General features: G+C 45.3%; 1 protein-coding gene across 1 annotated transcript in view; it reads left to right on the top strand.

Moving 5' to 3' along the window:
• The first annotated feature begins 726 nt into the window (after positions 1 to 726).
• The window catches only part of scfd1 (sec1 family domain containing 1), a 28,270-nt gene continuing 17,549 nt past the window's right edge, over positions 727 to 11,447 (top strand). Inside the window, exons 1-16 of the mRNA XM_041953340.1 lie at positions 727 to 773; positions 2,018 to 2,088; positions 2,422 to 2,510; positions 2,827 to 2,917; positions 3,032 to 3,154; positions 3,369 to 3,456; positions 4,538 to 4,627; positions 4,993 to 5,048; positions 5,476 to 5,561; positions 5,680 to 5,779; positions 8,124 to 8,263; positions 8,454 to 8,544; positions 8,994 to 9,067; positions 9,997 to 10,078; positions 10,454 to 10,550; positions 10,681 to 10,751. Of these exons, the coding sequence (XP_041809274.1) occupies positions 743 to 773; positions 2,018 to 2,088; positions 2,422 to 2,510; positions 2,827 to 2,917; positions 3,032 to 3,154; positions 3,369 to 3,456; positions 4,538 to 4,627; positions 4,993 to 5,048; positions 5,476 to 5,561; positions 5,680 to 5,779; positions 8,124 to 8,263; positions 8,454 to 8,544; positions 8,994 to 9,067; positions 9,997 to 10,078; positions 10,454 to 10,550; positions 10,681 to 10,751 (1,380 nt within the window). The 5' untranslated portion in view covers positions 727 to 742. The remainder of the gene's footprint in view (positions 774 to 2,017; positions 2,089 to 2,421; positions 2,511 to 2,826; positions 2,918 to 3,031; positions 3,155 to 3,368; positions 3,457 to 4,537; positions 4,628 to 4,992; positions 5,049 to 5,475; positions 5,562 to 5,679; positions 5,780 to 8,123; positions 8,264 to 8,453; positions 8,545 to 8,993; positions 9,068 to 9,996; positions 10,079 to 10,453; positions 10,551 to 10,680; positions 10,752 to 11,447) is intronic.

Raw genomic sequence — 11,447 nt, 5'->3', positions numbered from 1 at the left:
CTGGATCTGATGCAGCAACACGTTTCAAACACGTTGGGACAGGAGCAACTAAAGACTGGGAAAGATGTGGAACGTTTCAAAAACACCTGTTTGGATCATTCCACAGGTAAACAGGCTGATTGGTAACAGGTGAGAGTATCATGACTGGGTATAAATCATCCTGGAAAAGCTCAGTGGTTCACAGATCACCTCATTAAAACTGCACAGGATCAGTTGTAGTTTCTGCTGATTACGTAATCAATCAGTGTCTTTTTTCCATCTGTTCAGATGATTTCTTTTCCCAGGTTGGTGGATTTCTGTCCTTAAACATTGATAGTACATTAAACCTGTTGGTCTGTGGAAACAGCGACAGAGTGAGACCTCCTCATCTCTCTGCCCTCTAACAGACAGTAAACTTGTTGGTCTTTGGAAACCGTAGCAGAGTGAGACCTCTTCATCTTTCTCTGCTCTATAACAGACAGTATATTACCAATCAGCCTGTTTACCTGGTCTGTGGAAACACCGGCAGAGTGAGACCTCATCATCTCTCTCTGCTCTCTAACAGTCAGTATATTAAACCTGCTGGTCTGTGGAAACAGCGAAAGAGTGAGACCTCTCCAGCTCTCTGCTCTATAACAGACAGTATATTAAATTTGTTGGTCTTTGGAAACCGCCGCAGAGTGAGACCTCTTCATGCTTCTCTCCTCTCTGACGGGCTGCTGCCACGTCATCAGGCGCTCCGTCACCACTAACAACATCAAACATGGCGGCGTCCGTCCGGGAGAAGCAGACGGGTTTGTCGAGCTGTTTCTTTCTTCATTAACGGTTGTTTTCAGCGGCAGACTGCGGCGTTAGCGGGCTGCAGAGAGTTTAGACGAGCCTGAGTCCGACAGAGGAGGTTTATCCAGGACTGTCATGTCTCTGACCAGCTAACTAACCATTCTTCATCTCCATGTAGCCGCTAGTTGAGCTGATTCAGTGATGTGTCAGTTTCACTACACACAGAGAAACTCTTCGTATTTCTTCACATAACTTTTAGCTTTTCAGACTCATTAACTGACCAGACTGTTATCTAGTTAACTGAAGAGTTAACCAGCCGCTTCGTTTGTTAGCTAACGTTACTGCTAGCTTTCTCGTGCCGGTGTTAGCTAGGTGAAGCTAGCCTGTTGCTATCGGTGAAGACATCGTTTCTGAATATTTAACGTTAACTCATGAAACCGGCGTCAGAACACATTTTGCTCTGTTGTGGTTATACTTAAAGTTTAATAGTAAAGCTAATGTTTGACCGCAGAGAATACCAAGAAAACAATGAAAAAGATTACATTTCAAAAGAAAAAGTACTCAAATTGATGTAAGAACCATTTTTAAATACTTTCCGTATTGCTGGATAGAGTAGTACTGTAGTATTGCATCATATCAAATAAGCATATCGTATATTTTTCAGTGTTAAAAGGGTCAAATGAACGTAGTGGAGTTCAACTAACAACATTCCCCTCTGAGACGCAGTAGAAGTAAAGTGAAAGTATGTCAGAACTGGACTTGAACACAGTACTTGAGGTGGAAGTGAGTCACACGTGCAGGTCTCAGGTCTCGTGCAGGTCTCAGGTCTCAGGTCTCAGGCGGGTCCCGAGTCTCTGTGGGAGGATCACGTTGAGTCGAGTCATTCGAGACTCCGCCATGAAAACAGGAGTTTTATTTTCAGCATTAAAACTGTGGCAGCCTGCTTACACCTTATAGATGATCAATAACAAGCCTCCAATGTGAACAGCAGTGGAGTGAGGGATCAGGCTAACTGCTGGGACTCTGGGAAAAGTAGATTTTAACTCAGGACCTTTTTTGAGCCACAGAATCAGGTGATGATGCAGGACCTGCTTTAGCTGATGTGGTTCTTCAGTTCTTTCGTGAGAGAACGTGAGCTAATGTGACGGTCTGAGGGCAGAACGTCGTTCACAGAGACAGACTGATGAAGTGAACTGAGAACAGTATGGAGGCATCGATCTGACACTGAACATCTCAAACACTCTGTTTGTGCTTTCAGTCGCTCTGAAGCGAATGCTCAACTTCAACGCTCCTCCTCTGAAGAACACAGCAGCTGAGCCAGTATGGAAGGTAACACACGCACACACACACACACACACACACATACACACACTCGATATTTGTCAAAATAAAGTAGACCAGGGTATTTAAAATTCTGTGTAACAGTGAGTTTGTCTGGTCATATCTTTAGTCTTTTTCCCGTTTTCGTTCAGATTTGACCTCATTCATGGTTTTTATTTAGACTTTTGTGAAGTTCGCAGTAAACACTGTGTTTACTATGTTTGCATTCAGCAGATGAACTGCTGGACAAATTCAAACAGGTCAACATTTAACTTCCATCAGAGTCTGAACAGAAATATTTTGTGTGTGTGTGTTTGTGCGTGCGTGTGCGTGTGCGCGCAGGTGCTGATATACGACCGCTTTGGTCAGGACATCATCTCCCCGCTGCTGTCAGTCAAAGAGCTGAGGGACATGGGCATCACGCTGCACCTGTAAGACACACAAACCTTCATGACTCACCTCCCAAACACCTGCGGTGGAAAGTAACACAGTACATTTACTCAACTTCTGTACTTCAGTAGAAATTTGTAGTAACTGTACTTAAGTATTTCCGCTTTCTGCGTTGTTATATTTTTACTCCAGAACATCCCAGAGACAAATATTATACTATTATATTACCAGCTGTAACATTACCGTGATGAGTGGTGTGAACTTCAGTTTGTGTTTGTGTTTGTGTGTCTGTGTGTGTGTGTGTGTGCGTGTGTGTGTCTGTGTGTGTGTGTGTGCGTGTCTGTGTGTGTGTGTTAGTCTGCTTCACTCAGACAGAGATCCAATCCCAGATGTTCCAGCCATCTACTTCATCATGCCCACAGAGGAGAACATCGACAGGATATGCCAGGTACACACACACACACAGACACACACACCCATTGTTGTGTCAGTGTTTGGCTGTTTAGCATGTTAGCATCCTCGCGTTTAGCTTGTTAGCACGCATCTGTTGTTTCTGCTGCAGGACCTGAGGAACCAGCTGTACGAGTCGTACTTTCTGAACTTCATCTCTGCCATCAGTAGGAGCAAACTGGAGGACATCGCCAGCGCTGCTCTGGCTGCTAACGCCGTCACTCAAGTCACCAAGGTTACCATGGTTACACCGATCTGTTTGTGATGTTATGTTGGAGCTCCAGAGCTGCTTCAATTTAAGTGGGAGAGAAAACCCAGAATTTTATATATATATGAGCATTTTAGTTAATTCATTTAATATACCGATATGTGTATATATAATCCATATCTGTCTGTCTGTCTGTCTCTCTGTCTGTCTGTCTCTCTGTCTGTCTCTCTGTCTGTCTCAGGTGTATGATCAGTACCTGAACTTCATCACTCTGGAAGACGACATGTTCGTCCTCTGTCATCAAAACAAGGAGCTCATCTCGTACCACGGTAACACACACACATATACACACACACACACACACACACACACATCAAAACACACACACACACACACACATCAACACACACACACACACACACACACATCAACACACACACACATCAATCATAGTTGTTACTGTACCAGCAGCAGCATTTACTTCAATAAAAGTAGTACTAATACACAGTGTGAAATTACTCCACTACAAGTACAAATCCTGCACTCAAACCTTCCTGGAACTCTGGTATGTAAGTATTATTATCAGCAGAATGTACTCAAAGTACTCACAGTAAGTGTTTCTGTATCAGTAAACTGTTCCTGTCAGTGTTTCTCATCATCTCTGATGTTTGTGGATTAATATTCCTGCTGTAGATGTTTCATGTTGAGCTCATCTGAACTACTTTATATCCTGTTGGCTGGTTTAATCTGCAACGATGCATCATATTCTATAAGATCATCATATGTTTGTCCTGTGAGAACCTCGTATCTCAGAAAAACAGCCTGTTTTCAGCTGTGTGACGAAGCATCTTCAGCTGATCCAAGAGGCTTTTAAACAGTTTATTTAGCTGAAGAAGACATGAAGGAAAACTTCATCCTTCAGTTTATCACAAACATTCAACACATCTGGAGATACGAGCTTTTCACTGGACAGGAAGGAATCTGAAGCATAACAAGTAACTAAAGCTGTCAGACAAATGTAATGGAGTAAAAAGTTAAATATTTACCTCTGAGGTGGTGGAGGAGAATTATACAATAGAAATACTCAAGTAAAGTACAAGTACCTCAGATTGTTCTTTGTGTAGTGTACTTCAGTAAATGTATCCAACACAGCCAGGGGAACATCATCAGCACAAAGGATTATGGGTATTCTGCTCTTTCTTCATGTCTTCTCAACACATGTGAACGTCTCAGAAGAAGAGACAGATGGCCCATAATGCTTTGCAAGCATTACTACGGCAATGTTGAATCCAAATGAACCAAAATGACTTTAGAGTTAGTGTAGATGAAATCATCATCTCAGCTGTGTGTCTCACCTGTGTGTCTCACCTATGTGTCTCACCTGTATGTCCCACCTGTGTGTCCCCGCAGCCATCAACAGAGCAGACATCCAGGACACAGACATGGAGGCCATCATGGACACCATTGTGGACAGTTTGTTCTGTTTCTTCGTCACTCTGGGTGAGCGTGTGTGATGATTGGCTGCCGTGTTGTGTCAAAGAATAGCAGATCTGTATATTTTTTATCTACCTGCCCTGCGAGGCGAGTTACAGGTGATGTCAGGCAGACCCCCCTTCAATTATTCGGTGTGCTTCCGTTTCTGTCCACTAGATGGACATGTAGGATGTAGGCTTCCAGAACTGTGTTTGTTCTGCAGGATCAAACTGATCCTCCGGATCTAAACTCTGTTGTTTTCCATCAGGTTACAGACGTTAACAGTTTGTTTCTTTTAAAAAGTTGTTTTTTTAATTTAAGATTATTTTGTTGTCTTTAATATTTCCATGTGCTCCGTGTGTGTGTGTGTGTGTGTGTGTGTTGTTGATCAGGTGCGGTGCCGATCATTCGCTGTCCCCGTGGAAACGCAGCAGAGATGGTTGCCATGGTGAGTCTAATCAATGACTGGAGCTGATTCACGATGATAAGAAATCATTTGTGCATTGATATGATGAAGCACCTGTATACCAGGTGTTTACAGGGTTCATACCGAGTCTTGAAAGTTTGGAAAATGCCTAATTTTGACCGTTGTGCTTTCAAGGTAAAGAATAAACTTGAGTTGAGTCTATAAAAATGCTTGATTTTGAACATAATCTGGAGTTTCATTGACACAATCAGTCATAGAAACCAAAAACCTTTTAACATTTCAGATGAAACGACGTCACGTTTGTTTGTTTGTTGTCTCCTGGTGTCTAAATTAAACAAGTTTTAACCAGCTAAATGCGAGGATGCTAACATGCTAACACTGACACAACAATCTATTTTCACTGTACTGTGCGTGCGTGTGCGTGCGTGTGCGTGTGTGTGTGTTGTAGAAGTTGGATAAGAAGCTCCGTGAGAACCTGCGGGACGCCAGAAACAGTCTCTTCACTGGAGACAGCATGGCTTCCGGACAGTTCAGGTACATTAATGCTGTCGTGAAAGATGACACTGAAACAAAGCGAGGCTCTATGAAACTCCACTTCCCATAATGCAGTTCTGTATCACTGCAGTTACATTCATCATTGTGTCCTCTCCAGTTTCCAGAGGCCTCTGTTCGTCCTGGCAGATCGTAACGTGGACATGGCCACGCCCCTCCACCACACCTGGACCTATCAGGCGCTGATCCACGATGTCCTGGTGAGCTGTCAGTTACCTGTCTCAGAATGACCTCATGCATACTTTCTATTGATGCATCAGAAAAAAATGAATATAAAAACTAAAACTGTAAAAACAAAAAGCTTCATCGTGAAGAAACAAGCAGAAGCAAACAGCTGCTCGACAAACAAACAGCAGGAAGTAGAGCCTCAGCTGGGACTATTTTCAGCGGCGGATGAATCCATATTTGGTGCTGTAGTGAGTGTTTGTGGCAGCAGGACTGTGTGTGTGTGTGTGTGTGTGTGTGTGTGTGTGTGTGTGTGTGTGTGTGTGTGTGTGTGTGTGTGTGTGTGTGTGTGTGTGTGACTGAGTCAGGATAAACTACAGTGTGTGTGTTCATGGTGATGAAGGAACATGTGTGAGGCTCACTGATGTGTTTTAATGGAGCTCAGAGGATGAAGATCTATCAGGCTGTGATACACACTCAGTATCTGTTAGCAGTTAGCAGTTAGCATTTACTGCTGTTTGAGTCTGAGCTGAAGAAACTGAATGTCAGCAGACTGTGTGAGGAAGAGGAGGAGAGATGAGAAGATGAGCAGGACAGATTCCCTTTAAGGACATTAACCTTTAAATTCAACATGAAGCAGTTGTTCCCTTTTGTGGCTTGAGACGCATCCGTTTGTTAAATGTCATCATCACTCAACTGCAGTGTGTGTGACGCACACGCACACACACACACACACACACAGTAATTCATGCAGAGCCAGAGCGCTGTCAGCTGGTGAGGTGCTGAGGTTAATACTGACAGCACTGGAATGTTGAGTTACATGGATGTGTTATATAACATGTCATCACACACACACACACACACACACACACACACACACACACTGGCACCAGCAGACCACTATTTGGCAAATACAGTGTGAAAATATCACTCTTCAGTCCTTTGGTGTCGTATTAATCCTTCAGGATGAATTTTCCTTCAGAGGAGAAAGATTCAGTCGCTGATGTGAGTTTGTTCTGCAGCCTGACTCAGACTGGGTACCAATATTCAAACAGTGAAAACATCTGATGATGTAAACTGGTTCATATCATTATAATATATCAAGATAAACATTTGTTTTTCACCCACTCAATCACTCAGGGATGTACTGTTTATTTGGCCCTGATTGGAGTTAATGTCTGCTGAGTCGGACCTATGAGCAGAGTTACCATCCAATAGCATTGCAGGATTAAAGAATAGGACCCCCTGACTCTGTAAAACGGTCTTTAAAAAAAAAGCTGATTTTTTTTGTTTGTTTGTAAAGCTAAAACTTGATGCTGTAATTTTGCAGCAGTGGGCCTTACAGGGTTAAATACTGACTCACTGATTAACCTGAAACACTTTAGTTTTCACAAGCTGCTTCATCGAAACACTGAAAACCGTCCTAAAGCAGAGCTGCAACACCAGCAGGCTGCAGTACAGAAACGCAGTAAAGAAACGCAGTTCAGAAACGCAGTGAAGCTTTTGTGACATTTCTGCTCTGACATCATTGGTCTCGTATCAGCTGATGTTTAAACTGATCATATTTAAAATAAAATAACATCTGTCTGAATATCGGCCTCCTGGTTTATCGCTCTGACTCCGTCGGCACCTTGAAACCAGAGTCCAGAAAATGATGCTTCATCACGTTGATAAGTTTTGAAAGCAGGTGAAATAACGACTCTGGAGCCCTCTATTCGGTCATCCAGATCCAGAATCCAGATCCTGATCTGGTTTCTGTTTTGGTAACGCCGGTCCAGATGGCAGCTCTCCCTCCTCTTTCCCATAAACCTGTCAGGATGTGAACACAGCCACCTACCACCCAGCAGGAGGCCAGATCCCAACACTAAATCCACCCTCTCCTCCCTCTGCCGTTCCCACGGCAACATCAGTGTTGTGATCCGCTGCTGGCTCCAGATTTGGGGACGAGGATCTGTTCCCCGTCGGCCTCTGTCTGGACTCGCTGTGATGTAATTAGCGGTGACGTGCTGGAGGACAGACTGTCTTCGGTCTGGACTTGAGCCCAGATATCTTTAACACAGCGGCGCTCTCCAGGCTTCATCTGCTGGTCTTGGATCAGGTTTTATGTTCATTTAGTGTCTCAGAACTGTAAACTGGAGGTAGATGATGACGTCTTTGGTTTTTCTTGGTGGTTTGACTTTGGATTCAGTATTTTCCAAAGACTCGGAGTTGGTTTAGGTCATTTGAGACAGGAAAAATGATTTGGCGTCAGCTGTGGGTCTGTGACGAGCTCCGTGCAGGTACCGGCTGCTGGAACGACCAATGACGAAGAATGATCACCTGACAACAGGCGGACCACATCCTAATACGTATGTGTGTGTTTCTTGTTTGTTCCATCAGGACTTCCAGCTGAACAGGGTGGTGATGGAGGAGGGAGCGGGGGCGGAGCCATCTCCTGCCGGCGCCAGACCGAAGAAGAAGAACAGGAAGAGCTACGACCTGACAGCCGCCGACAAGTTCTGGCAGAAACACAAGGGCAGGTGAGCGGGAGCTTACGGCGTTAGCTCGCTGGCTTCAGTACCGGCTGTAAATACTGGACCGTTAGCAGTGTTGATTCAGGTCAGGTGTGTTTCACTGTTAAGGTTTCCAGTGTTCTGATTGGTTCATTGTTGAAGCTTGTTTTCTGAGGTCATTCAGGAAGTCTAAAACTGGAAGGTCTGTGTGTTCCAGTCCGTTCCCAGAGGTGGCGGAGTCGGTCCAGGAGGAGCTGGACACCTACAGAGCGCAGGAGGACGAGGTCAAACGGCTGAAGAGCATCATGGTGAGACAAGACGTGGTGGACCACGTGGTCGGTTCGTCAAACTTAGTCCAAGTCACGTCAGAGGTCACGTCAGAGTCATGACGGTCACATTCACGGCCATTGAAGGTGGAGCTTACCACCCCCACCTCTCCACTGTCCAAGTCTCCAAGGTGACATCACGGCCTTTAAAGGTGTTTCCAGGTCCCTAAGGTCACGTCCACGCCTCTGAGGTCTTCTCTGAGTCACTCAGTCAGATGTGAGATATGATCCAGGTTTCCAAGGTTCAGCTTTTCACGGACATGTTCCAGATCTTCATCATCACATCTGACGGACCAGTCAGGTGGTGATGAAGAGCCGGCATGCGAGCTGACTGGGCCCAGCACAGAGGGACTGGGACGTCTGACTGGACTGGAGCGCCGTCCGCTGGTTTCGTGTCGCCTGGTCATCGTTTGTTCTGTGTGTGTCTGCAGGGTTTAGAGGGAGAGGACGAAGGAGCCATCAGCATGCTGTCAGACAACACAGCCAAGCTCACCTCCGCTGTCAGGTACTGAGCCCAGTGTGTCGGTCACGCCATCGCCATCGTCTTCATCATCATGCTGCTCGCGCTGTTGAATTCGCCGCGCTTCAACCGTTCAGTTCTGAGCCCGCGCCGACTTCCTGCTGACTCCTCACACACCGTTTCACAGATGCTTCTTTTCTCACGGGAAAATGCAGCGCATCACCGCGATGAATGCGAAGCTTTTAAAACTCGTTAAAATCACTCCACAGCCCTCCGTCGCTGCTGGGGGGTCGACGGAGACGCTTCACAAAAAAAACAGCACAAATAAACACAAAGCAAACTGTTTGGTAACTGTATCATAAAACACTAAACATCAACCGAGAGCTAAGATTCCCCCAAATTAAGAGCCAGATTAAAAAGATGGAGCTTTAATTTATTTCTTAAACAACGAGTTTGCTTCTCTAAGATCCAGAGAGGCCGCTCTGCAGCGCGGAGGCGCAGAAACAGGAAGTCACCAGATCCTCTGTGAGAAACAGAAACGTCCACAAAGAAAGACGAGGACGATCTGATGGTTCCTGCTGGAACCTGAAGTATAATGAGTGAAGGTCAAATTGGTTTGAACAGACAGGGAACAGCTCTGACTGAGCTTCTTTCATGAAGCCCAGAGATGCCCAGTCACAGGATTGTCAGTAGAACCACCTGACCTGGCAGCATAAATCTGGTGGGACAGGTGACCTCCCTGTGTCTCGGCTGATCTGTGGTGTCTCAGTAACCTGTAAAGACTGATTTTCCGTGAGTGTAGCGGACGATGAGTGCGGAGTCGGAGGACGTCTGACAGGCACGGTGTTTTTGTGTGAAACAGCCAGTTGGAGGTCGGTTCAGCAGCGTGAACGACGTCTTTTCCAGCAGATTAAACTGCGAGACGCTGCTGAACTGCCGCGGTGTTCATGCTTTCTGTTGTGTGTCCGCCGCAGCTCCCTGCCAGAGCTGCTGGAGAAGAAAAGGCTGATCGACCTGCACACCAACGTCGCCACGGCCGTCCTCGATCACATCAAGGTGTGAACGGTATCACTGTCCGTCAACACAAAGGCAGTCAGAGCGCAGTTTTTCTGTCGGAGGCTAAAGAAGCTGTAGATCGCAGACGAGAAGTACTCTGAGAATGAAAAGAGAAGCAGAAAAGCCTGAACTGTGAAAACCAGAATTCATACAAACACAAACAAAGAGAAAGTTGGTGAAAAGGCTTTTTCATGTGTCGCACGTATTCTTCTTCTTCTTCTTCACATTAATTTGGCAAAATACAGTAAGATAAAAAGCACTAATGTGAAACATGTCAGCATATGAAGTATATACTCTGCAGTAGTACTAGTACACAGTGGTATGAGTACACAGAACACAGTTTGAATACTAACTTGATGCTGTTTGTGTCCTCAGAGTCGTAAACTGGATGTTTACTTTGAGTATGAAGAGAAACTGATGAGCAAGTCGACTTTAGACAAATCACTGCTGGACATCATCAGTGACCCAGACGGTACGAGAACGCACACACGCACACACGCACACACACGCGCACACACGCACACACTTTAGATAATGTATGATTGTAAAATCAGCTTCAGACTGAGATCAAACTAAACTTTGTGAATGTTTGTGTTCATCAGCCGGAACTCCAGAAGACAAAATGAGACTTTTCCTCATCTACTACATCACAGCTCAGCAGGCTCCTTCAGAGGTACGACACAACACACACCAACGGCTGAAGCTTAACATACAACAACACACACCAACGGCTGAAGCTTTGTGTGCAACACAACACACACCAACAGCTGAAGCTTAATATACGACACAACACACACCAACAGCTGAAGCTTAACATACGACACAACACACACCAACGGCTGAAGCTTAACATACGACACAACACACACCAACGGCTGAAGCTTAACATACAACAGCACACACCAACGGCTGAAGCTTTGTGTGCAACACAACACACACCAACAGCTGAAGCTTAATATACGACACAACACACACCAACAGCTGAAGCTTAACATACGACACAACACACACCAACGGCTGAAGCTTAACATACGACACAACACACACCAACGGCTGAAGCTTAACATACGACACAACACACACCAACGGCTGAAGCTTTGTGTGCAACACAACACACACCAACAGCTGAAGCTTAACATACGACACAACACACACCAACGGCTGAAGCTTAACATACAACAACACACACCAACGGCTGAAGCTTTGTGTACGACACAACACACACCAACGGCTGAAGCTTAACATACGACACAACACACACCAACGGCTGAAGCTTAACATACAACAACACACACCAACGGCTGAAGCTTTGTGTACGACACAACACACACCAACAGCTGAAGCTTAACATAAGACACAACACACACCA

Source organism: Chelmon rostratus, chromosome 15 (genome assembly GCF_017976325.1).
Source record: "Chelmon rostratus isolate fCheRos1 chromosome 15, fCheRos1.pri, whole genome shotgun sequence".
In the NCBI taxonomy this organism is placed as follows: Eukaryota; Metazoa; Chordata; class Actinopteri; order Chaetodontiformes; family Chaetodontidae; genus Chelmon; species Chelmon rostratus.
Note: the sequence above shows the minus strand (reverse complement) of the source record. Positions and strands in the feature narration are given on the sequence as shown.